Source organism: Felis catus, chromosome F1 (assembly GCF_018350175.1).
Source record: "Felis catus isolate Fca126 chromosome F1, F.catus_Fca126_mat1.0, whole genome shotgun sequence".
In the NCBI taxonomy this organism is placed as follows: Eukaryota; Metazoa; Chordata; class Mammalia; order Carnivora; family Felidae; genus Felis; species Felis catus.
The window spans coordinates 24354295-24379274 of NC_058384.1; the positions used below are offsets into that span (position 1 = coordinate 24354295).

Sequence of the window (24980 nt, forward strand, 5' to 3'; positions counted from 1 at the left end):
TACCTTTGGTTTGCATGGCCCTTTCCAGTATCAAAGCTCTTTTAGACACACAATCTCATTTGATCCCCACAACAAGCCCAATTTAAAGATGAGGGCACTAAGGCTCAAGGGGCTAAGTAACTTATCCAGTCACATTACTTGTAGCTGACAGAAGCCAGGGTCAAGCCCAGACCTCTACACTCCAAAGCCACACTGAAGGAGCAATGCCAGCCAGCTCTGTTAGGTAAGACCCCACCCCCAGCTGCTCCCTGAAGGCCCTGCATGCACTCCTCAGTCCACTTGTGGCAAATAGGGAAGCCTACTCCATGCCAGGTGCTAGGAACGACCCACAGACTCTCAGGTCCTATACTCAAAAGCAAGGCAAAATTCCCTTGTGAGTTACTGGGAGGGGAAAGAACACCAGTGTAGGCAAATTAGGACCCAGCTGTTCCATGTCAGTACAACTATTGAAAGGCAAATATTTAGATTTCATTTTACCAGGAGAGTGGTCGCTATGGGAGATTATATATAACTGTCCTAATCAGACAAAATATAAACCTCTCTTGTCAAAGAGGTGTAATGCTCATGTCACCAGTAGTAACTGTATGTTTGGATTTTCAAAAATGTATTCTCCTCTCCCATTAAAAAAAAAAAAAAGAAAAGAAAAAGAAAAAAAAAGCTGCAACATTTCCCTTTCCAGGAATGTGATTTAACTTCATAGCTAAGCTAATAATCATTAGCTGCTTATTTGCACAAACAAAGGAGGTACTGTCTCTGTAAGAGGACACAATGGTCCTGAATGTGAGATGGGTTAAGTATCTGGCTGTGGGTGACCATTATATTATGTAACAAGCAGAGCTGCGTGAATACCTACCACAATGTCATACTGCCTTGTCATTTTAATTAAAGTGGGGGGGTGGGCTTCCCCTTCACACTGACAAGCTCTCCTCGGTCAGTGGCTTCCAGAGCTTGTTAAGGTTAAAAAACTTAAATTAGATTGACCCAGGGAAATCGTGTGCATGGTTACTCTGTCCAAAATAAATACTGCAAAAGGGGAATCAGAAAAAAAAAAAATGCTTCATCGAGGACCAGAGGGCAACTATGGAAGAGGGTATAATGTGTGGACGGTGGCCAGGTGAGACATGGACTGAGGAGCTATGCTCTGCCGCTATGTCTTATAACCGGGGAGGAAATAATAGCACTTTTCAAACCTACTTATGTGATCTGATGGGCACCTAGCAGTCCAAAGCACATACCGATGCATTTTGCCAAAAAAAGCACGAGAGGCACAACGAGGCCACTAATGTCACAAAATAAAGCAGCGGTCAGTGTGGAAGCAAAACCAGTGGGGAGAGTTTCTAGTTTGGTCATTTGGAAGCTTAGCCACCACTTATTCCTCTGTAGCCCCAACATCTCACTAAGGCCTCTGGGACTAGGAAGGAAGAAGCCACCACCTCGAACATTAACTTCCAGTGGATCTGGAAGGAAGTTGTTCAGGGTGTGAATGCAGAAAAGGGAAAATCAAATTTTTAAGAAAGTACAGTTGACCCTTGAACAACACAGGTTTCCACTTCTATGTGGATTTTTTTTATTAATACAGTACAGTGCTGTTATGATTTTCTTAATAAGATTGCTTCTCTAGCTCGCTTTATTATAAGAATATAATATACAATACAGATGGCATACGAAATATGTGTAATCAACTGTTTATGTTATCAGTAAGGCTTCCAGTCAACAGTAGGCTATAAGTAGTTAAGTGTTGGGAGAGTCAAAAGTTACACACAGATTTTTCACTGTGTGGGTGGTCAGTGCCCCTAACCTCTGTGTTGCTCAAGGGTCAACCGTACATTTAAATCACCTAATAGTGATCCTACATGGGGAAATTTAATGTTCAACACAGAAGGAATTGTTTTCCTGCTGAGGGACCTTTTAAACACTACTATTTAAAAATCTTTATTTATTTGATGGAAATGTTTCTGAAATGTGTTATTTTTCTGCCTTCAGAAGCAGAACATCCTGAGCATAATTTAACCTGACATTCATAGCTCAGTAGGCCACCAGTGTTGCAAGGGACTATGGTATCTGTCCCTAGAGACACTGACATAGTAGGACAAACTTAATGATTCCAAATACCTACATCTTTCAAGTTCACATGCACATATAATCATCTTTACTTTCTTACCCTCATTTCTTGAACAAATACGTCTTGTGTCTTCTATCTGCTAAGTGCTGTTCTAGACTCTGGGAAGACAGCGGGGGGGGGGGGGGGGAACCAACACCCAATGCATGGAACTTGCATTCCAGTGCAGGAGAGAGGCCATCAATCAATAACAGATGAAAGGGTATACTAGGCAGATGTTAAGTGGTAAGAAGGGTTGCATGGCAGGGGTGGAGGGTGAGGGGGTACAATTTAAGTGGATAGTTACAGAAGGCCTCACTGAAAGGTGATGTGGGAACACAACCTTCCACTGGGCTTGCCAGTATTATTATCATGAGTGTGTCTGCCTCGCTCTTTTCAAATGTGCTACATCTATTCAACTATAAACAAAAAACTTCATCATGACTATATATAAATAGTCAACTTTGCAAAGGATTAGGAGTTAACATGGTATGTATTAAGAATGATGGTCTTTCCTAAAGAGTGAGAGCTAGTTCAGTTACGCAAAGAACTTTTTCATTAACTTTCAGTTTTTACATATGCTCTGGAAAGCTGAAATAACCAAAAGCAAGAGGGTGTTCCTCTGGTTTTTTAGAAGACATAAACCTCTAAACATCTTAAAACTCTAGCTTCCCCTGTATCCTACGATAATGAATTACTAGCTGTTTCTCCCCCTTACCTAACTAACACTTCTTCTGACTCCTACGCTAACCACTCTCCACCTTCTTACCTTCTGAGCGTGACATTATGTAAGCTTGGCGCTCAGCCTTATTCCATGTTCTCTATTCTTCATTCTCACTGCTTCACTCAGCTACATGTGAATGGTACCCAAATGCACCCCTCTGATCCCGAATCTCTTCTAATCAGAAAACGGCCCCAGCATGCCATGTCTAAACTTGAAATAAGCATGCCCCACCTTCCCATCAGCACCACAAAGAAGCTCTTCTTTCCAGAATCCCTGTTTCTGCTAATGACATGACTGCTCTCTTAGGACCGCCTTTGACTCTCCCGCCCCTGACCCCCTCACTGTGCATGCAGGCACCACAGCTAGTGATACTTTCCTCTAGGTTTGTAACTACTCTGCTGATAGAAGGAAGTAAAAACAGACACACTTGTGATCGCTACTGAAAAGTGATTGCTGCAGAATTGATAGAAACCTTGGGAGAAAGTGACTATGTGTCCAACATCTAGCCCAGGCATTAGGAAAACAATGCTTTTTCAAAGTTAGTATAAACCTTCTCTAACAGGGAAGAGGATTCAAGAAAGGTAGGACCAATATTCCAGATATGAAATAAAAGAAAGCAAGCAAGTAAAGAAATCAAGGTGGTTGTACAGGACTTCCAAATTATTGGCGGTAGAAAGAAGTCCCCATGATTAAGGCTGTATACTTAGGGTAGCACAGATCAAAAACCATGGTTACATGAAAGATAACAATCCCAATGAACTGAGTCTTGTGAAAATGTCAAGGTCAAGTAAAAGAGCTTTCTTCAGCTGTATTAGGAGCAAGAATGAGGAAGGGAGCGGCTCATTGCTGATGGGGGGGAGGGCGTTATGGGTTATGTTAACTGATAACAGAGAAAAGAGAACTACTTCACTCCCCTTATGCTTCTATCGTCACTATCAAGGCAAATAATCTTCAAATTGGAAAGGGTAGGACCAGCACGTTAAAGAGGAAACTAGAGCCCAAGATGGAGAAAGCGATAATATGAAAGCACTTAGCCCTCTAAGTAATTTCGTGTCTCCAGAGCCAGATAAATAACCTGAAAGGACTCTGAAAGAAACCAGGAGATGATCACGATATTGATGAATGGAATCTTCACAGAAGCACAGAATCATAAGTGTCTAAAGACTGGCAACAAGAAAACATAACAATTTTCGGACAGAAATTAAGGTAGACTGAAAACAATGGACTACTTTGCCTGCCAACCATTGTTGCCAATATCCCAGATGGTCTGTAAGCAACGATCACCAGGAGCAAACATGAATCACGAGAAAAAAAAATCATATCAAACTAACTTTCCATCTTATTCGGACCCCAGGCCAGTAACATGGAATGCTACAGACATGCTCACAGACTCAAAACACCATTCCATTAACTCTCTCCTCAGAACAGTGGGAACAAAAAGACTCTAGGTCAGGGAAGTAGCCTTGTTAGGTTAAAGTGGGGAACGTGTAAAGGTGAGACACAGGAAATAACACTAGAGACTGGAAATGGACCTTAAAGGCCCTCAAATCCACTGTGATCAGTGCTCTAAAATTCTGTGAGTTTCCTACAAAGGCCAAGAGCAAATATTTGGCACGTAGTATGGGCTCAAATTTAAATGAATAATGAATGAATGAACAAACGAATGAAGGGTTTGTGATAAGTACAGAATGGTAAGAGGTCAACATAAACACACTTCTTATTGCCAGTTCGGCCCATTGCTGGAATCACAGTACTTTTCATCTTGAGGGCCATTTAGTCTAACTCCCTCAAAATTTCTGGGTGACTAGCAACAGGACTGGAAATACTCAAGCAAAATAAAGGCAAAAGGCTGCCTGGCCCTCTGCCAGTTTCTACGATAATCTAATTCACTAGGGCAAAATCTCCAAAAAAGATTTCGGTTCAGTAACTCCTAAATATCGCACTTTTGGACTCTTTCCTGAAAATGATGCCATCTAAAGTCTACAAGTTTCAGAAACAAATGTTTGGTGGCTTTTGTGGGCAATTGTTTTTAAAACATCAAGCATATCTAAGGTATAATTTTAAAGATTCTGGCTCCAGGAGAAAAAGCTGAAGCATTAGTCACATGTTTTACATTTCTTACTCTTGCCTGCCAGATTTTTTTTTTTTAATTAAGAAAGGAAAAATGGGTCAGCCCAAAAGAATTTTTACAACTTTCAGAATAAATACAAGGCCCATGCAACCCCATAAACTTCATTTCTGGAGCCTTCCCCCCACCTCCCTCTGTGGCTTTCAGGGTCCTTTATTTATAACCCAGTCATAGGCAGAGCCCTGGTAACTGCCCCTACATCGTGTGTGTCGTAAGGACATGTTTTCTCTCAGGAAGGAAGGGGACCAATGTGGTCCTGGAGTACAGCCTCTTCTGAGTTCAACAGGACATGGTGGGTGGAAGATCTAAGGGTCAAAAAGAACCTTGGCCGACCCAGCTTGGCTCCAAAGTCATTAAGAAACCACCCTGCTTCTTAGAAAGTATCACCACCCACGAGACAATTTTGAGGAAGTCCCAAGAAGAAACTAATCAGACAAAGTCACTCCGGGCTCAAGGAACACTTCAGTGCTGGACACACAGGTCCAGACTTCAGATGGCGAATCTCAGCTATCCTCAGTTCATTCCTCTGAGACGGTCCTAAGTAGCTACTGCTTTTAGGGTGAACACTTTAATGCTCATGTTTACTTTCACGCAGGGTCTGGTTTGGCTGAAGAGTTCCAGAAGAGCTTCTGCCAACCAGACCTAAAATCTATATGGTGTTCCAGGGACCAACCCGTCCTCGTATAGAGCAGACCAGGCTTCACGGTAATGCTCCAAATTAAGCTGGACCACCCTAAGACAGTGGTTTTCAACCTTTTTAATGATAATTTATAGCAAAAAGATACATTTTACAAGTGACACAGTGTGCACACATATTTAAAACAAAAAGTTTCATAATAATGCCATTCTAATATTTTCCTTTCCGTTCTGTTCCAATTTTAAAATACCACTTTTTGACCCACTGAATTGATTTCAGAACCCACTAACAAACTACATCCTGCCTTTTTAAATGCAAGGCCTTAGAACAACAGACCGACAGAAATAGAATACCAGTCACAACATGTAATTTTAAATTTGCTAATAGCCACATTTTAAAAACGTAAAAAGAAACAGATGAAATTAATTTTAATATATTTTATTTAGTGCATTATATCAAAATATCACCATTTCAACATGTGATCACTGGTGGAAACTCACTGAGCTATTTTACATGATTGTCTTCATACTAAGTCTTCAAAATCTGGTATGGGTTTTACATGTACAGAATATTTCAATTTGCACGAGCCACATGTCCAATGCTCAACAGGCATGTGTGGCTAGTGGCTATCACACTGAATAGTGTAGCCCTGGAGAGTTGTGGTCCTCAGCACCGCAGGACAGAACACACATCGTTGTTGAGCAGAAGAAAGGGGTGTGGTCCACTCCCCACGTGCTCTCACCTCACTGTACTATCAGGCTCCCCATGAAAGCTCCAGAGCCCTGACAAAGGATAGGAGATTCCACAAGGAAAAAGAATAGAAATGAAGCCTATTAACCAATGATACAGACTATCACCTTGATATTCTTCAAGCACAAAGTCCACAAGCATTCTTTTGTCTGTGACATCAGAAATACAACAGATGTCACAAAAGATTCAAACTAGAAAGTAACTTCCAGAGAATTTGTTCTGAAAAACGTATCTTGCTGATTACAAAACTGATAAATAGCATGACTGCAACCATGTGGACAAAGACAGGAGGATAAAAGCAAATGTATAAACAACTGTGTTAGAGCAATATAGGATTGTTTCTCTTCTTTAAAAAAAATACATATAACGTTGTGTCACTTTTTTAAGAATAACTTTATGGGGCAACCTGGGTGGTTCAGTCAGTTAAGTGTCCGCTGTTCATGGGTTTGAGCCATGCATCGGGCACTGGGCTGGCAGCTCAGAGCCTGGAGCCTGCTTTAGATTCCATGTCTCCCTCTCTCTCTCTGCCCTTCCCTCTCTCACACTCTCTCTGTCTCTCAAAAATGAATAAACGTTAAAAAAAATTTTTTTAAGATTGACTTTAAGAATTGCTTTAAAGATGCTTCCTTTGGGGTACATAGGTGGCTCAGTCAGTTAAGTATCTGACTCTTGAGTTTGACTCAGGTCATGATCTCAGGGTTCATGAGATCGAGCCCCACATCTGGCTCTGTGCTAACAGCGTAGAGCCTGCTTGGATTTTTCTCTCTCCCCTTCTGCCCATCTTTGCCACTTGTACTCTCTCTCTCAAATAATAAACACATAAACTTTAACCAATAATTAATTAATTAATTAATTAAAAAAAGGTGCTTCCTTCTGTCCAAAGCAAACATATATGCCACTGAATCCCTAGGCAAAGGAAAAGGTAAAGAAAGCACGCTCCATAAAAAGGCAAGAAGGATCAGAAGCAGTCAGAAAACTCCATCTTGCCAGACCCAATGACACTGGGACAGTCTGAATGAAAACACCTAACAACAGGTACAATTCTGAAAACTTTTCACCATAGGCTTTGCATTTCATTTGAAGAAGAAATAGAAGAGTTAAGAATGCAAGACCACAGAGAAGAGGAAAATTGGAGAGGCTAAAAGAGAACAAAGGAAGTTGAGTTTTACTTGTGAAAACTGAAAAGTACACAGATAATATGTGTATACATTAACATATAATTTGTATCACATATTTTTTTAACATTTATTTATTTTTGAGAGACAGAGCATGAGCGGGGGAGGGGCAGAGAGATAAGGAGACACCGAAACCGAAGCAGGCTCCAGGCTCTGAGCTGCCAGCACAGAGCCCGACTCGGGGCTCAAACTCACAAACTGTGAGAACATGACCCGAGCCGAAGTCGGACGCCTCAACGACTGAGCCACCCAGACGCCCCTGTGTCGCATATTTTTAAGTCCCTTTTGCCAATGAATCCTGGTAAGGAGAGCACACCCTGGGAAAGTGCCCTACACAACAAGCCTGCCACAAAAATCTCAGTGAGACCTCATCATCATGTGCATAACCTTAGTGCTTATGTGCATGGAGGGTGTCAGATCCTTTTACAAAAGTGTGTTGCACAGAGCACGGCCAAATTGGCTTGACACTGGGTCAATGCAAGCTTGAAACAAATTGGAACCAACAGATTAAGACACAAGATATGTGAAAACCCTAAGTCAACTAACTTTGGAATTCAAAGCAGAATTGGGTTCCCAAAAGTCTATCTTCAACCCATGACTCAAACCTATATGTCACCACAAAACTTATGGATTAAAACTCTAAATACCACATCATCTGGTATACCAGAGATTAGTACACCAAACTCTAAATACCTCCATCTGTAGAGGTCACCATCACAGTTAAGTCAAGTTTCATAAGATCACGAAATGTGTAGTCAAGAAATGATAACAAGGGGCGCCAGGGTGGCTCAGTCGGTTAAGCATCTGACTCTTGATTTTAGCTCAGGTCATGATCTCATGGTTCATGAGATTGAGCCCCACATCTGGCTCTGTGCTAACAGCGTGGATCCTGCTTGGGATTTTCTCTTTCCGTCTCTCTGTCTGCCCCTCCCCCACTCGGAGCTTGTTCTCTGTCTCTTTCTGTCTCTCTTCCTCTCCCTCTCTCTCTCTGCCCCTTCCCTATTTGCTGTCTCTCTGTCTCTCAAAATTAATAAACTTAAAAAGATGATAACAAAAATGAGGCAAAAGCAACACTTTCCTTTTTCATGGTGTCATTAGTTGAAGTTTAAAACAGAAATTGAATCTAGCTTATTCAATACTTTCCTTTTTGTTTCAGAAATGGGATTTACAACATTCCCAAATGGCAAAAAAAAAAAAAAAAAGTCATAAAGATACACGTTTTATAATAGAGATAAGGTCAAACAATTTATGAGATGCTTACTGGGTACCAAGTGTGGCTCAGATATGGTCCCAGGTGATGAGAATACAAAGACTGGTTAAATACGGTCCCCACCCCTGAAGCGCACAAATGAACAGGGCAAAGAGAAAAAAATATATAAATAAAAGGATACGTTGTGTTAAGTGCTGTAATAGAGCTTTTGGTAAAGCACTAAGGAGACCCAGATGAAAGAAAGGGTAATTATTCCAGAAAAGGGATCAGGAAGGCTAGAAGAGTAAAGACGATATTTGAGCTGGGACTTGAAAGGTAAGCGGGAGTTCATCAGTCAATCAAGGAACAAAAAAGCACTTCAGGCTGATGGTGGCATAAGCAGTGACAGAAGGAAGTCAGAGCTGCACGTAAACATGGCCGTCACTATTGATAATGAAATCTGTAACTCTGGATTCTCAAGTCAGAAGGCAGCTAGTTCTTTTCTTGAGACATAGCCACATAGGGAGCTGGAGGGACAGATGGAAGGAAACCTTTTAAACCTTCCTCAACCCTGTTGCTGTAACTCTCAGCAAAACAAGGAGTTCGGGTTAAGGTTTGGGGCTGAAATCAGAGCTGCTACCCGTCAGCACGTTTTGGTCCAGCCACCTGAAGTTGCACAAGCCTTTATCCCTCGGGCAGACACTCATTTGTGGACTGTCAACATTGGATAGAAAATCATTTTTGTAAAGAATATCACAATCCTCCAACACTAATCAAAGAATGTTCATGAAGAAACATTTTAATCAACTTTAGCTCCTTAAGTAATATTTCTGTTTCTTAAGGAGCAAAATGGCAACAGGTCCCTCTGGGATGGCCACAGCAGCAAGTTGGATGAAAGCTGGTTCCTGGGGCTCAGCTGATCACAAAGTCACCGCTCTGCACATAGAGGAATGTTAAACATGTACCTTAGTTAGGGCACAAGAGTCCCACCTCCTTTAGCAGGACAACAGAGTCAGCAGATGCGGAGAGGATTCAGTGTTTATCGGTAATGCTTAACGTGAACAAGTTACTTGTTCAGCATCTTTGTGTAAGAGATTTAACTTTCATTTACAGCTCTGAGTACAAGGGTCAGTTAGCCCGTAAGTCATCTGGGAATATGTGCCAACAACAGGGAATGGATGCTGGGGTTCAAGTATCCTGAGAGAGGAGGAAAGGATCTTCAGATGCTCAGGGGGGTCCCTATATGAATAGAAGGAAGGTCAGGTTCATGGGCAAGCAGCCAGAGACCCTGTAGGCTATTTTTAATCCAGAAGAAGGACAGGAAGGGCAGGAACAACAACAAAAAAGGAACTCACACAGGAGAAATGGAAAGCAAGAAGGAAGCAACTGTAATAAGCAAATGGAAAGGCAGTGAGAAAAAAAGATCTTAAAACTAAAATTGTATTCCTAACAGGGAAGCCAGGAACACTGTAGGAAAAGGCTGAAAGAGAGGAGAAAACACAGAAAGCAACAATAGGACTACTCAAAGAAAGGATTTTAAATGCCTCCATCTTATGAGGGTCAGAGTGGGTCGGTTGGTAACATTCTTGCCTCTGGCATTAGGTCATGAGTTCAAGTCCCACATCAGTATTTGGCCTCAAATCAAGCTTTGATTTTCCAGCAGCTCTGGAGGGCTGGAAGCATTTTCCATTCCTTGGTGCATTAACTTTACCACCCTTTGCTGCACCAAATTAAAAGTACCAGAAAGAAAGGGAGAATCAAAACCAGGAGCCATTATCTAAAAAAATAAAAAAATAATCATCCTGGAGAGAATAAGAATGAGAAAGAAGAAAGTTTTCATATGTAAAATATTCACTGCATTTATCTTAGACTCCTGTGAATACGGGTATTTTTTTTTCCCACATCCAATCTATAGAGAGAAGCCTTGTCTGCATTTTCAACGCACGTAGAATATACTAGTAGTAACAATGGTAGTGGCAGAGGAAATGCTACTCCTTGCCGAACACGAAGCTATCATCAAAGTAACAGCAACTGGAAAGAAAAAAGTATGGAGAAGATTCTCTCTGGGATGAGTAGAAAGGGAAGACTAAGGAACAGACCATACGTCCATCAAACACTTCAGCAGTGAGGAAAGAGAAAAAAAGAAATGACTTTAAGTTAAATGATGACAATGAGACCATCCTTATATTAGCATAGTAATTTACATATTAAAAAGTACTTTTATAGGGGCGCCTGGGTGGCTCAGTCGGTCAAGTGTCTGACTTTGGCTCAGGTCATGATCTCAGGGTTCATGAGTTCAAGCCCTACATCGGGCTGTCTGCTGTCAGCACAGAGCCCACTTCAGATCTTCTGTCCCCCTCTCTCCCTGCCCCTCCCCTGCTCTTTCACTCTCAAAAAAATGAGTAAACATTAAACAACACTAATTTTTTTAATAGCTTTTAAAAAGCACTTTTATATACATTAACTCATATGATCCTCACAATATCCCTAGGCAGAAGGGAAAGCAGGTATCTTCCCCACTTCACAGATGAGGAAACTGAAGATTTAAAAAAGACACGTGACCACCTCGGGAGCAATCCGGCTCATTCCTAGTTTGGGGGTCAAGTGACCGCATCAGCTAATCAATGTGTGGCATTGACTTACTTGCACTTACCGAGCTTAGTCCAAACGGTGCGAGCACAGTTTGCTAACATCCTAAAATTATGCCCAACAAGAAACGATTAGCATAATGCTGACCAATGCAGAAAAGTGGTTTCCTACCCTTGTATTTTCTGGTCAGAAATATCAAATATAATTGTTAAGTACTAAAATATTTTTAAAGCATTAAAAGAAGCACACCAATCAATGAACTATATAGGAAAACTGAAGGAATTTTAAGTGTGAAATATTAGAGCCTAAACAATAATTGCCCTTCATGGTACAAGCAGCCGGACAGAGAAAACACAATAGATATTACTTTTAATAAGCAAGGATCACTAAATACTGCCATGGCCATTCCTCTCAGATGTGCAAAATGAGAGAGTGATGTCAGGAACATGCCTTGAAGCCTTCCTAATACTACTTCTTAAGCAATCTGGTTTATATACAACCCTAAGCTTCAGGGGACACGGAGAAGAAAGACTCCCGGGCTTCTACAAGTTTTCATGGCGGGGTTCTAAAGACAGCTCTGACGGTGGGGTCCTGACAAGAGCCCCACACTCAGTGAATGAGTGCGTGTTGTATCCTAGGTGCCACGCCAAGCACCTTACATACAAAACTCCTTCACTAATCACAGTAACCCCATCAGGAAAGAAGGTAGTGCTGGTGTCCTGCCAACAGGTAAGCAAGTCAGACTTAAAGAGGGTTGGTGACTTCATGGCTCACACCCACACAGCTCACATGTGGCAGGTATAAGTTCTGAATTCAGGTCTGCCTGGTTCCAGAGCACAGCTGCGTGCTCTCTCTCTTAGTTGAAGTATAGTTGACATACAATATTATGTTAGTTTCAGATGTACAGCATAGTGATTTGACAATTATATACACTATGAAATACCATAATAAGCATAGTTACCATCTGTCACCATACAAAGTTTTTACATTATCGACTAGTGGTCCTTCACCAGTGCTCTGGGACCTCCCTCAACCAGAGCTCCTGCTGAAAGTATCTGCAGAAAGGAAGAGCAACCAGGAGGTGCCAGCTCCCGCCAAGGCTCCAACTGAGAAGAAAGAACCATGGGCGAATTCCCCATCCGGGCCTTGATGGCTCTGGGCCTTATTAAAACCTGGTTATGTCACGGGCACCTGGGGGACTCAGTCGGTTAAGCATCTGACTTGAGTTCAGGTCATGATTTCATGGTTCGTGAGATGAGTCCCACACCAGGTGAGTTTGAGCGCTGCTTCGGGTAAAAAACATGAGCCCCACTTTGGTTGAGCCCTGCATCTTTCTCTCTCCCCATCCCCTCCCCTTCATGGGATTCTCTCTCTCTGTTTCTGCCCCTCGCTCACTTGTGCCCTCTCACTCTGTCAAAACAAAACAAAACAAAACAAACTTGGCTAAGTCATTTTTAAAATAGATATGCTCATTGTGTTGTGTCATTAGGGGGGGTCAACATGTGGATACAAAACAGCAAATGTCTTCCGTGTGCTTCACAAACTAACCAAATGCTTCCGGTTTCCTGAATTTTCTATTTAGGAGTCTCAGCTCAACAAACAATTTCAAGTGCTGCAGTCTTAATTGGAAATGTCACGAATACAAAAGCATTTTATTTTAAGCCAATATCTAATCCAGTTTCGATTATTTTTACTTAAACCCATTAAATGGTCTTTTGTTAGATAAAAATTGCCCACATATTCTAGCTTCATCACCAGCAGCGACAGAAGTTACTGGCATGACAAGGGTACATAACTAGGGAAGAGTGTGAACAGGAAGGTTCTAGAGAGCCTCCGCTGATATTACTGAGCAAAGACATCCTACTTTTAGCAGGAAAGTCTGGTTTTGGGTTTTCCAGTTTTCTTTAGAATTATGAAACTGGAAAGACTCGGCCTTAGCTTCACTTTTATAAAAGAGGAGAATGGATATTGAAATCAGCAGGAAACAGAATCAAGGAAAAAGCTGAATTGCTCAATTCTGTGGCAAAAGGATCAAACAGACAGAAAACGTCTGGGAAGGTTACGTGGGATAAGATTAACCGTGTGGAAACGAATTCCGATGAACGGACCGCACGTGGGCACAAGCAATGAAATGCTAGAAAGTGTAGGATAAGGATTCCGTGAGGATGAAAATACATTGAGAACCACCGACAACACAGCATCCTCGCCCCTTAGGTCACGCCCTGCAGGGCGGAAGGGAGAAGATGGCTTTGAGGAACCCCAACCACAGGGACACAAGCTGCAGCCACATCGGTGGCAAGGCCCAGGTATTTGTACAATGTTAAGCCAAAAGGACCAGTGGTGAATGACGTGATTCTCTCTTCACAGGACTCACTGAGCCTCCTCCCAGGTGGCGTCTTTTATCTCATGCTGTAAGCTTGCCCTACCTTTTATTCCCTCCTTCCTCCGTTTTTACTCTTTTTTAAACCAAAGACGGTTCCTAAATGGTGCGAGTTAATCACAAAAATGACACAGTTGAGGGAAAAACAAGCAAAGACATGACAAAGTCAGGCTTTGAATAATTATATAAAAGAGGCCTTCCGAAGATGCAGGAGATCCTAAAAAATAAAATGTGAAAAGACATTTTAATTTAGGCCGTGTGTGTGTGTGTGTGTGTGTGTGTGTGTGTGAGAGAGAGAGAGAGAGAGAGAGAGAGAGAGAGAGAGAGAGAGGGAGAGAGAGAGGTTAAAATTGTGGTAGTGGTAAACTAGGAAAACATTAGATCTTAACCAATTGTTTTCTTTTACATGAGTGGAACTAGCAACCAGACTGAGCCTCCGAGAGCAGTGATGCCAGCAACTGGGACAAACCGTGTCAAAGAGGGGTTAAAGGCAGTGAACAGGAACAGGGAAAAGGCCAAGACATCCAACCATAAAATTTCTTGTGTCTCTAACATGACAATTATAAGTTTTAACTGCTGTTGTCTAAAATATAGCTCTATAATCACAGGCCTGTGGGTTCCATGTTTATTCTCTCTCTCTGTGGCCTACAGATTTAATTTGTTTAGTTTGTAGGGAAACAGAAGACTTACAGAGAGAGAGAGAGAGAGAGAGAGAGAGAGAGAGAGAGAGAGAGAGAGAGAGAGAGAGAAGAGAGAAACCACCCGCTCTTCAAAGTTCTCTGGAACCTGAGAACCAAGCTCGGCTTGCTGCCTTGTCCACAGTGAGCCTAACTGAGATTTCGTCTCTGGACAGGACGTGGCAGGCACACCTGGGGCTGGTTAGGCTGCAGCGCCTTTCTGACAGGAAAGAAGGCATCTGCTAGCACATACACAGAGGAAGCCCGACTTGAAGTCTGCAGGACATTTCACCCAATGAGCAGAGGATGATGCAGACCCCAGAAAGCCCAGTTTTTGACAAGCTCTCTGAAGCCAGGGTGCCTAAGAGCCATGCCTGCCAGGCCTCCCATCCCCCACTCCCGCCCTCCTCCTTCCTAGACTGTCCTCCCCTCACCCCACTCTGTGTCCTGCTGCCACCTTTCCATTCAGGTCCTCGTCCCTTTCCTCACTTCACCTCCAGTTTAGCCTCTTCCCTCTCCCACACCCCAGTCTGCTCCTTTCCAGAGCATTCACCCCTCAGCTGTCCATCATCTTGCTAAAATATAGATCCGGCCCTGCCACTCTGCTTAAGGCCCTTCAACGACTATCCAGCATTCAGGGCTGAGCAAACTCCACGACATAGCATTCCAGGCTCTCAGTGACGTGGCTGAGCCTTTCTCTCTGGCCTCCTTTCCCGTCGCCTTCCCAGAACCAGGCGTCCGTCCTTCCCTCTTCCCCATGCTGGGCCTCACACAGTGGTCTCCCCTCCGGCCTCTGTGCTTTCCTCCACCCTGTGTTCCCTGTCTCCAGCACCTACTCAGTTGTTAACTCTCCCCTAAAGAGTCCTCTCTTCTATGCAGCCCTCCTGGAGTGCCCGCGCCCGACCTTCCACTTGATTTACATGATCCCCTCTGGGGTTCCCCTAACACACAGATCTTTTGCATGGCACTGATCATACTTACCTCAATATATTGTAATCAGTTTAAGTTTCTGTCTTCCCTACTACCTCTAAGTTCTTTTAGAACAAGGCTGGATTCCTAAGACTTAACATGGTGTTTGACATAACATGGGTCTTTGATGAAAAAATGAATACTACTGAAGGCTAGTTTAGCTGACTCAAACACAGATGACAGAATCATACAAACAAGCATACAACAATAGCAGCAAGGAAGTTCATACTGAATGTGTTTACTAGCAGAGGACCCAGAAACTGCCAAAAACTCCAGACTCCAAATCAACTCTGGAGATAGCCACACCCATCAGCAACCCAAACTTGAGCTAGCTGAGCTTTTCCAATGGAATGAGGCAACATTTAGTATCTTCCCTGCATTTAACCAATACTTTCCTTGCTCTGTTTACAGAAAATTTTTTTTTCCATATCATGAGATAGGATATCATGGTATCCCATAGTGTAACACGGTAGAAAGGTTAATGTCTTGCTATGGCATATTTTAACATAAAATGTGTAAGACAGTCACTATGAGATTCTAACTATTTAGAAGGGGGAGGTGTAAAACCAACAGATGCCATGGACAAAGAAAACTAAAGTAAGACAGGGCAGTGACAAATTTCAGCGAAGCACGGAAGGAGAAAAGCACAGTATTTGCCATATTGCTCTCCATTTCTTTCTAAATTTAAAACTTCAAGAAACTCTCTCTTTATAATTTCACATAAATAATAAAATACATTTACAATATTGACTTAACAGAATGTATACTTTAAGTATAAGGAGTCAATGTCCCTCTTATATTTATACTATTATGTATTTGCCGCAGGTAGACACATTATTTGGAACCAGCTGAGTGTCCCCTGAATTGGTGAACTGAGCTGGATATTTTAATTACATGCTAAACATCTCTGATGCAGATCCCAAGAGATTTGCAAAGCAGTGAAAGGATCCAGCGTTATAGCGCTATCTCAGGCAACTGAAATGGACTGTATTTTCTTGGTTGGGGTAGGCTGCCATATTAGTGGATTGTTTTAGAAACATGTTCCTAGGGTCAAAATGAAAAAGAGGAGTTGATTCACTTACAGATGGCTGCTAAATTTTGAAATTTACTTTCTAAAGCCTAAATTCAACATTCTGCTAGACAAAAATAATGCAACCCACGGGCCTGTTTTCCTAGATGGAAACATGGATGACCAACTGTAAACCAAGGGCTCCTCTACGGCTTATCTCCTTAAAATTCTAAAGTCCTGCCCCTGAGCTTCCCAACCACACACAGTTGTAACGTTTGCCAAAGCTTTTTAACTTGTGCCTTGCCTTTCTTTCTTCACCATTCAGCAATGAGACAAGTACAATGGGGTCTACTCCTTTTAAAAGGCACTGGAGAATGGTCTAGTTAATTCACTACTGTGAGTTTTTTTCTTAAAATGAGTAATCACTATCTTTGTTTGTGTCCTGCTTTGTTCCAGAAAGAATGTTAAGAGAGCTGTAATCATTACCTAATTGATATTTCTCGCTCCCACACGCCCCTCCTCTTCTTTATAAGCTAACATCTTCGTGCTCATTGCATTTTAAATAAGGAGCAACCCATACATTCATATTTGTCAGGACAAAATTAGTCTCCCAAAAAGGGATGAAGCTTGATCCATTCATTCAACAAACATTTGTTGAGTTTCTGCCAACTAGATGGCCACGGTTCACACTTGGCCAACCTTTTTGTCCAGTGGGAGATACAAACAAGTAAACAGACCATTACAACAGAGTGAGGTGAATGCATGACAGAGAATTAGAGGATGCTCTGGAACATGCAGAGGGAGTATCTCCTCCAGACGTGGGAGATCAGAGAAGCTGCCCATAAGTGAAGTTAGCTGAAAACTTGAGGAACTAATTGAAGGCAACATGGATAGCAATACCACCAAACCACCAGGTAGAGTCAAGCCAAACAGTGGATCCAAGTGAGAGATGACTTCTCGATTCAGATGTGACAAGTGCTTATCTTGCCACTGTGCCCATATTGGCCCACAGACTGGCCACAATTCATCCTAAACACTAGGTTCTATAACAGATTTCCGGTTCCCTTTTTTTCTAAATATATTCTGCTTTCTCCTGTCTTAAATTGTTATCTTAACCAGCCTCCCAGATACCAAGGATTTCAACTCAACCCAACAAGGGCCTATGTGGGAGGCACGGTGATAAATCCAGGACATAAGGAAGGGAGGAACTGGGGCCCCACCACAAGGACCGCATAACCACAGACGCATAAAACTGAGAAAAGTCATGTGACCACCCACTGACCATTACACACCCCACAAACCTTGCTGAGGTGACCTACCACTACCAATCCTGTTTATGAAACAAATATCCCCACTTTGAATTTATCCTAGGTTTGATGCATTTTCTGTGCCCTCCATCTGTCATATTGCAAAGACAGCAGACTGCACTCCTGACGCCAAAGCCCCTTCCCTGACAGTTGGATCCTTATCCTCTGTCCATTTGAGTACTCGTCCTAAAATGGTACATTTCCTGCTTCCAGAGAATACTGATGTTCTCTCCAATCATTTCTACATATCACTGTCCATATAAAACTGCAATACTGAGACCAAAGAAAAATAACCAGTTTTGACCATTTGCTCTTCCAAAAATCACTGAACATTCTACAAGCTAATTGAATGGTTGGATGAAATGACTTTTTAATGTCCCTTCCAATCCTGAGGTTTTATGATTCTATGACATAATTGGAGCCACTTCTCCTTGAGGGCTCTAGCTAAGAAAAGTTATCCTCGGCTAAGAAGTTATTGTAAAGGGAAAATGGGGTCAGTATTTCAATAATATTTGGTTTTTCAAAGTTTTCCAACATAACTTCACTGTCAACAGGCAAAGCTGCAGCCACATGTAGAAGTATGGCCCCAGCCCAGGCCATATTCTGTTGTATATTTTACAACCAAAGGCAGAGGGTTTTACTTCAAAAGATCAACGAAACATAAAATTTAACACACAAACCAAAAAAGAATGTTCTGAATGTTTTGGATTGTATGATACTTCCCATCTGAGGGTGAGGAATTATTTTTGCTATCCTTTCCAAATTGAATCTTAATTGTGTTTTGCGATCTGAGTACTAGAAAATACAAAAATTGTGCTCAGTCTTTTAGGCTTTTTGAATAATCTTTTTAGACATATAATGAGAGCCACGCCCACCCTCGTGTGCTACATAATCTCATACGTATCTTTGGTGCACCATACTTCATACATCCAAAATGGAGAATTTATCAATCAGATACATATCTTCCCAACAAGTATGTCAATTTGTGGTTCAAATTATCATTCAGGATGTAAAGAAGAGAAAGTCCCATCACTCAAGTCCTGCACCACAGGTAGTATCTAAGCAAAAGCACACCATAAGCATAAGTACACCATAAGCATCTTTGGTCTTCTGAGCTGACGTTCTCTTCCACTATTATGGAAATGGCCTGAAAGTTCCAGGCAGCTCCTGACAGCAAGGGATTATTAACCAACTGGGTTCGAATCCAACCTCTACCACTTCCTAGCTATGTGACCCAAAAATCAATTTAACTTCTCTAGACATTAGTTTCCTTATGGGGGGGAGGGGGGGAAGATATCACAACACCACCTTCCTCATAAGATTATTGACATACTTCAGTAATACCCTCACCTCCATCTCTAGTTCACCCTAACACTGGTTGCTTTGGAGAATTTTGGAAGGGCTACTGGAATGTAGGAAAACAAATATGGAGAAGCCACTCAGTCCTCAAAAGAAGGGTTTGCAATTACTATGGCTCAATTGGTTGAGTCGCATTTAATTAAGTCTGGAATTCCAAGGACAAAAACAGAGCTTCCCAACAGGACACCAAAGACAAGGAAACACGTGGGATCAGAGTTGGAAAGTTCCTAAGAACACGCTCTTGAGGTCTGGGAGGGTAGCCACAAATCACACTTTGTTGCAATGGAGGAGGAGGGACAGATTCTTCTATCCACTCTAAGAAATCTTTTCACATTGTCTCCCTCTCGATATTTCAGCTCTACTGCTAAATCCATGGTGAACCAACTCTGAACTCTGTATACATTTGAGCACACTGAGAGCGAGGAGAGAAGAGAGGCAGAGTCCAGCAACAGAAAGTGAGTGAGAATCACGACATAACTATGAACATCTCAGCGAACCATACCTTGTGTGTCTGGGGCCTATCGAGTTAACCCCTCCATTTTCCCCTGACTTATTCATTCGTTGCTGTTGTGTTTGGCTGAAAACTAAAACTGTCACCCAAGTAACATTGGTCTCCTTAGAAAGACAGGAACAACACAGCATCAGGAAACATAATGACCCTGTGAAAGGCAGCTGGTTTAGAACTTGTGAATCATTTTGAAATACCCAGACAAGCCACACCACATCAATACCACACGTAAATAAGATGCACACAACCCCCCAAAACAAAGTGAAGACTTGCCAGAACTCTGGTTCTGCTTTCCCTATCAGGTCTGCTGGGGAGGCACCGAGTGCTTTTGAAAATCATATTCCGAGTAAGGTGCCTGTTAGACAAGTGAAGACCTCTGGTCTTCAAATGGAAGATTCCTACCTTTCCAGGCCACACCCGCAGATGTGACTAACAGTTCACTGCCCTACTGGGAGGTACCTCGGTCCCAAGTACAAAGCAGGAAAGGCCCGAGTTGAGGTAGCTGGGGACGCCCGAAGCAATGAACGCCCGTGTCAGCAGACTAGGGGACCCAGAGCAGCGGAAATCACGGACGCTGGCCATTCTGCCTTAAACTCAGGGAGTTTTAAGTTAACGTGTTGCCTCTGGTCTCGACGTGAGGCTCTGGGCACTTTGGTTTCCTGTCCTCCTTCACATCCCGCCTTTGGTGCTCAAACACTGAATTCTGTGAAACCCAAAGCCAGTAGAGATTGGATACAAGTGCCCAATCTTCATTGCTCTCAAGTCCATCCCCTATGAAGGCTGAGTGCAGCTGGCCTGAGGCCAGATGAGACCACACTTCATCCCCTCTATCCAGCCTACCGTGATCTTCTTTCTCAAGGCTTTTTGTATCAGCTCTCACTGCTGTCTCTTGAGGATTACTTCTATCTCCAGATCAAGAATTCCTTTGTTCTTCCACATGTTGGTATTTGCTGGAGTAGCGATCCTTGTCGCCAAGCTTCCCATTTCTCACGGGGATGTGCTGAAGGAGCCATTAGGTGATAATAGATAACTCACATGATCTCAACCAAGATTTTAGAACCTTGGTGGAAAAAACTCTTGTTTCTGGAAGCAGTGACTCTCCAAAGAGCCAGCACTCTGTGCACGCTACATATGAAGTCGTGGACACTAAGTGTGCATTTGTCTCCTCGCGGGCTGCAGAAAGGAGGTAACAGTGGGAAATCTGCCACCACCTCCCCCCAGTAGGCAGCAGATCGGGAATGGTCTGTGCCCTGAGCATCCTGGATACGTGGTAGAGGTACAGGAGGAGAGGGGCTCTCAGCATCAATAGGGAGAGGACAGGGAGAGAAAAAGGTGCCACATGGGCAAAACTGCTTATGGCTGTCTGCACAGAGTGCTGCTTTCTGGTCCTTGTTAATGCGTGTCACTTTCTGCCACTCCACCCCCACTCTCTTTGCCAAAAGCCTCAACATTTGTAAGAGGTTCTGAATTATTGACAAACCTAGGGAAGATGCTTTGGAAAACATTAAGTACAAAAACAGACCTGAACAGCTAGTGCAAACACTCAGTCATTGGCGGTTTCCTTTTGAACGCCAAAAGAGAAGAAGACGACGAAGGAAAGAAAAAAGAAAAAAAAAAAAAAAAAAGCCTGCCTCTGCTAAATAATAATGATATTCACAGAACAAGAGACTCTGCAGCTCCAAAGTTCACAGCGTCTCCAGCTTTACTCACCCCTAGCCATCTTGCTCCTTTATTGGCAGCCTGTTGAATCTGGACTCTTTTGAGGGTGACATGGTAAACAGCTCCTTCCTCTACCTCTTCACCCCAGTCCTGAATCGAGCTCTGCCAGGGGATGGGATAAAGAGAAAGAAAAAGAGTATTTTTTTTTTTTCCTCTCTGCTAACCACAATCTATCCCAGCTGCTTTACTGCTTACACCAGCACTCAGGGCACAAGACGGGCTGTTCAAAATAAATATTACAATCAGAGCAATACAAGACACATTGCGATAGAAGGAATGCTGAAATTTTCTTGGACCCCAGCCCTTTCCTGTGGTATCAAGATCCCTGGACTTTTCCATGTAGTTATTTTTCCTACACTCACTCACACAACTTAGGGGGTTTTCTTAAGTCTTTTTTTCCCCCCTCCTTCTTTAAGACACTATGATTTAATCCTGATTAACACCTCCCCCCACTTAAGTGAAAAGAAAAATAATTCGTTGGTACAAAGTCTGTACTACTTTTATAAGTGGCTCAGTTACTTGAGCATACTACATTTGAAACTCAGGCACAAACAAGTGTCTAAAACGCCAGGAGCCCTGACTCCCTTGGAAGTGAAACGCTCCCCGTGTCTTTTTCTCCTCTTGCTGTGCTGGGACCCAAAAAGTTAGCGGGGTTGGAGGTAAAAAGTGTTTATTTCCGGAAAAGAATCTGGCAAGTGCAGAAAAAGCAACACATCATCATGCAGCCGCAAGTAAAAGGCGTGCGCGACCCCCTGGACTTCCACGTCCCCAGCTACAGCCCGAGTGGTGTTAAAGAGCCGCCGGGGCGCGGGAGCGCTCCCGGGTTCACCCCGACTAACAGTCTTCTGTCCTTAAAAGTTTCCCTTTCCCGACAAACATCTGCCCCACACACACCAGAGGCAACTGCCGACAAAGTAGGTGTCGTTGAAAAGAAGACACGCCGAGAGGAAAGCGTACAAAGCGGAGCGAGGCAGCCTCAGCTCCCAAGTAGGGGATCGGATGGCCCCGTCCGCTCCGAGAGAGTCCAAAACACACCCGGAGAAAGCGGCAGAAGATTCCCCCACCAGAGAAGCCTCGGGAGAAGGCAGAGCTCTCTTTACCATTTTAGCTTGCCAAAGCAATTTCATTCTCAGTTTTCTCTTCGGTCCGCGGCCGCGGCATCCTGCGCCCCGCTCCGGGCCCAACGCGGTCTCGGCCGGCGCGCCCGCCGCGCCCCCAGCCCCACCGCCCGCGCGCCCGCCGCGCCCCGAGCGAGCACAGACCCGCGCGCTGCCCCCGCCGCCGCCGCCGGTGCGCGCGACTCGGGCCACAAAGGGAGCGCGGCGAGCGAGGGCGCCGCAGACTCCTCCCCGCGCCGCTCCGCCGCTCCGTGATGTCAGGCTTTCCTGTTTGTGCTCCGAGCACACTCTCCCTTTCTCAAATCCCATGCATAAAGTTAGCATGCAGTAGTTTCTCCGGCCCCGAAGGCGATCGGGACACAAGCCTTTCAAGGTGCTCAGGTTTCCTGGACGGTCACCAGGTGCCAAGAAAGCACCCCGCGGTGTGTGTGTGTTGGGGGGGGGGGGGGGGGTCCGAGTGTGTGTCCTCTTCCTTTGCTAAGAGATAAAGGGGGAGCGGGCAAAGCCAAAAGGATGGGAGGAGAGGGTCGGGAAAACTTTTGTTACCTACTGAATTTAGGTTAAATCAGAGCTGCCCCCAAAGAGAGGGGCAGTACTAGAAGCCAGGAAGTTTTTCATTAGGGCAAAAAAGAAACGGACAGAGGATATTCCAAAACCCATGCCCAGGGGCCCTACCCGGTCGCGCATCAGCACGCTGCCAACAGGAAATTGCTCTGGACTTCTTTCTGCCACCCATTATGATAAGGCTCATCCACAGTAACTGGCCATCGTGGGTGGGAAGGGGACAAAGCAGAATAGGGTTTTGCTGGGGCTGACAGAGTGGAAAGTGGGCCATCAGTGGCCCTGGAGGTTCTGTGAGTCTTTGTGAGACAGCCATCAGTTGAGTTGTCCCTACTGTAGGGACACAGCGGGATAGTAACAGCAAGGACGGAGCCCTTCGCGAGGAGACTGTTAGAGGGAGTTTTGTCATAACAGAAAGATCTACTACCAGGACAAAAGATTATAACATCTCTTAGATCCAGTTTTAATAAATCAACAGCATAATACCAGATGATAATATAATCAAAATGGCACGTGACAGAATTCCATGCCAATTCCAAAAAAAAAAAAAAAAATCCTCAGAGCTCACATCTTATACTAGTTGAATTTAATCACCTTTCAATTTGTTTTTAAAGACCTCTCACTAATTGCCATGCTAAGGCATAAGGCTAGGATTTGGTTCATAATAAATATATCATGAACTGCAAAGCTAGAGAGTCATGTGTACCGATGTTCCCAGGAGAACAGAATAAATGACAGTGAAAACACATCAAGGAGAAACAAAAGGATTTGGGACATTCAAGAACATCGTGAAGTCACTCAGCCAAGTTCCTCTTATACAACGAGAACCTACCCAGCTCAGTAACTGTGGAGACAGTGAATGCTCTTTTTATGAAACTGAAGTGATTATTTCTATAATTTAAAAAAAAAAAAAAAAAGGAACAGCACATAGACCAGATCCTCCTTGTGATCAGCAGGATAGAGTGTCCCCAGTGTCTAGAGGAAAATCATGTGGACGCCCTACCTGCCCCTCCTTCTTATGCCATCCTCAGGCCCCCTGGCCCACCCTTAGAGGACCTACCTATTCCGTGATCTCAAAGACCTCAAGATGCACCTGAGGACAGTTAAGCCAGCCATTAGTTAATTTCACCACTACTGTAACCTGATTTGGGCTGTAAATTTGGAGATTACTGCAAAATTTTCACTTCAGGGACATGAAGCAGTTTCTCAGCCTTGCCTGTCCCGTGCAGCCTTCCCAGACAGGGCAGCTTATAATTCATAATGCTCCACTCCGGCTTCAGATCTTGTCACCCTCTTCTCCACCAATTCCCTGGCTGGCCACCCGGTGTATAGAGTGAAAACACAGGCTTCAAGGCAAGTGGATCCAGCTTCAGATCCACACTTACATTGAGAGTGAAGTTGGAGGCACCTGGGTGGCTCAGTCGGCTAAGCATGCAACTCTTGACTTCAGCTCAGGTCATGATCTTACAGTTCGTGGGTTGGAGCCCTGCATGAGGCTCCTCACTGACAGTACAGAGCCTGCTTGGGATTCTCCCTCTTCCTCTCTCCACCCCTTCCCTGCTTGTGCTCTCTTGGAAAAGAAACAAAAAGAAAAGAAAGAAAAAGAAAAAGAATGACCTTGGGCGCTACCTCCCTGAGCCTTAGTTTCCTCATCTGTAAAAAGGGACAAACATCTACTTCCTCACAGAGTTCGAAAAAGGATTAAATGAAATATGTATGCAAAGTATCTAGCAAATGGTAAGTAATCAAAAAGTTCTATTCCCTTATTATTGCATTTCTTCCCAAACTGTATTTTTTTCCAGACTCACTGAAAAGTTATATATGTATGCAGTGTGGGGAACCCTGAAATCATGTCTTCTTACTAAATTGCATTATAATTTCAGAGAGGTTTTCCAAGAATAACTGTTTTTATTTATATCTGATAATGTATGTGATGTTGTTCAAATGCTTAACCACACACACACACACACACACACACACACACACAGGTCTGGTTATACTAGATAGTGCATTAAATGTTGCATTTTACAATTTTTAAAATATTCATTTAAAAATATTTCACCTGTAGGCAGCTCAGACAGTA

At 43.4% G+C, this 24980-nt stretch overlaps 1 protein-coding gene across 3 annotated transcripts in view; it reads right to left on the bottom strand.

Annotated features, from left to right (window-relative positions):
* Positions 1-24980, bottom strand: part of RGL1 (ral guanine nucleotide dissociation stimulator like 1) — a 259274-nt gene that overhangs the window by 104872 nt on the left and 129422 nt on the right. The window contains exons 1-2 of one of the 3 annotated variants that reach the window (XM_011290999.4): positions 22319-22488; positions 21210-21320 (exon numbers count right to left, since the gene is read on the bottom strand). The exons of 1 other annotated variant lie outside the window; for it this stretch is intronic. In XM_011290999.4, the coding sequence (XP_011289301.1) occupies positions 21210-21320; positions 22319-22345 (138 nt within the window). In that variant the 5' untranslated portion in view covers positions 22346-22488. Of the gene's footprint in view, positions 1-21209; positions 21321-22318; positions 22489-24980 lie in introns of those variants that run through there. One more of the 3 variants, XM_011291000.4, reaches the window with a different exon arrangement.